Here is a 1,983-nt window from a genome sequence, read left to right as displayed (position 1 = left end):
TCTCCCTAATGTTAACGGGAAACGTGTATATTCTGGCTAAATCAGTCCAGTGGCAAGGCGGAAATAGATCTCGCGGAGCAAGACACAATATTCGTTTCTAAGCGACTTTACGCCCCCGGAAATTTTTCATCTCGACGTAAACACGTATTATTATATGATCTTCCGTACTTTTCTGTGAGACTTGAATGAAAAAAAGTTCTCCCAGTCATTAATCGTACGTACCTCCATTTAATTTGTGATGCGAATCGACGTGCCCTTGAAGGTCTACCTTCGCTATTTGCTCGACAGCGACCTTGAGCAAGCAGCAAGAGGGTAACTTCGGCAGTCGGACGCGCAAAAAGCGCCGTAGGGGCAAGGAGGAGCCGGGAGGTTCCGATGTTAAGGACCGCCTACACGAGATCGCCGAGGACAGTCGAGAGAACGAGATAATGGGCAAGCGGGATCGATCGCCGCGGAAGAGGAGCGACCCTTTCTCAAAGTCGCGGCCGAAGAATCGGGAGGCGCGAAAGTCTCGTGCGGAACGGCGAAGGCGGAAAAAGGGCAGGAAGGAGCGAAATAGAGGAAACGGGAAGGATACGCGGCGGAATGACAGACGACAGGATGTCGCGCGACGAAAGCGGAAGAGGAAGACGCACGATGGCGGGCTGAGTGGACGTGTTCTCGATAAACTCGACCTCGCCGGGACCAACACGTCCGAGGCGACGGTCGAAAATTCGTCCAGTTTCGTCCCCGATCGCGCCACGTTGACCGAGGCCATCGTCGTCACGACGACGACGTCGTCGAGTCTTCAACGTCATCCAACTCTCGAGACGACGAGAAGACTGACGAGAACGACGCCGCGTCGTGGCGTTTACGCAGCCGACACGGTGGAGAGGGAATTCTCCAAGCAGCTCGAGATGGAGATCTCCAAGTCTGCCCTGAAGGACCCCTCAATTCTGGATGATGGTATTTTCGATACCCCTCCGAAGAAATCGACTGGACGGAATGCAGCGGCAAAGGAAGTCAACGGGAAAAGCGTGAACCGGAATGCTGTCGGTTCGTTGGAGAGCAAAATTGATTTCAAGAGCTCGCATTACGACGCCGAGAGGATGCTGGGTTACTCGAGGACCGAGGAAGACCTACCGATTCTGGATCTGGAGAACGAGGTACTGGAGAGGACCCTGAAGGACTACAACGCGTACATGACGTCGCGGCTGAAGCCGTTGTCGTTGCCGCGTCACGACGAGCTGCCGATCCGTCGCAATTCCGGCGCTCATCCACCGAGGAAGCCGATAATTAATTCCGAGGAGAGCGCCGAGGAGATCGGCGACGGAAACACGGAAGTCACAGACGTAACGGGAGCGATGCAGGACGACAGCAGCACGAAAGGGGACTTATCTTGCATAAACGGGACGTTCCTACCGGCGCCTCTATCTCGTCACGCGCTGATCAAATATGTAAAGTAAGTGCTCTCCTTCTATCATCCATAATTCAATGCTCGGTATCCGATGCCAACGGATTTATACATGGGGAAAAAATAGATCGGGCTGACTCGGCAAAGCTATAGCTTGCTGGGCGAGTTTAACATCTATAACTAAGAAGATTCGATGGTTCAATAAAGAAATTATGTCTGTAAACAATTATGAGTATGCTAATTCAGCTAATTCTTTGTTACGATAAAGACTGCTAATGTAACAAGTTTGTTTTTTTTAGCAACAAAAATACGCGCCATCTTAGCTGGTATGATTCGTTAAAAATTGTGATCTATATATTGAATTGGTATTCATAGAAAATTATCTTCGCCGTATTTTGATAAATTTGCTGTGTTATTACAATAAATTTTACTTACAATCGCTAATTTTATTCAACTGTATGACTTGTTATTTTATTAACAGAAAATACGGGCTGCCCCCGTATATTACGGCTGTAAATTTGCCGAATCAGTGAGGTTTTTAGTTATTTTAATCATGTTTTTTTCCGTGCACGAATTTAATATAAGACAAG

The 1,983-nt window shown here is 48.6% G+C and overlaps 1 protein-coding gene across 1 annotated transcript in view; it reads left to right on the top strand.

Annotated features, from left to right (window-relative positions):
* LOC108751629 overlaps nt 1-1,983 on the top strand; it is a 26,831-nt gene that overhangs the window by 6,879 nt on the left and 17,969 nt on the right. Inside the window, exon 4 of the mRNA XM_018491912.1 lies at nt 289-1,441. Coding sequence (XP_018347414.1) covers nt 289-1,441 — 1,153 coding nt within the window. The remainder of the gene's footprint in view (nt 1-288; nt 1,442-1,983) is intronic.

This window comes from Trachymyrmex septentrionalis, unplaced genomic scaffold (genome assembly GCF_001594115.1).
Source record: "Trachymyrmex septentrionalis isolate Tsep2-gDNA-1 unplaced genomic scaffold, Tsep1.0 scaffold50, whole genome shotgun sequence".
NCBI classification, from domain to species: Eukaryota; Metazoa; Arthropoda; class Insecta; order Hymenoptera; family Formicidae; genus Trachymyrmex; species Trachymyrmex septentrionalis.
Note: the sequence above shows the minus strand (reverse complement) of the source record. Positions and strands in the feature narration are given on the sequence as shown.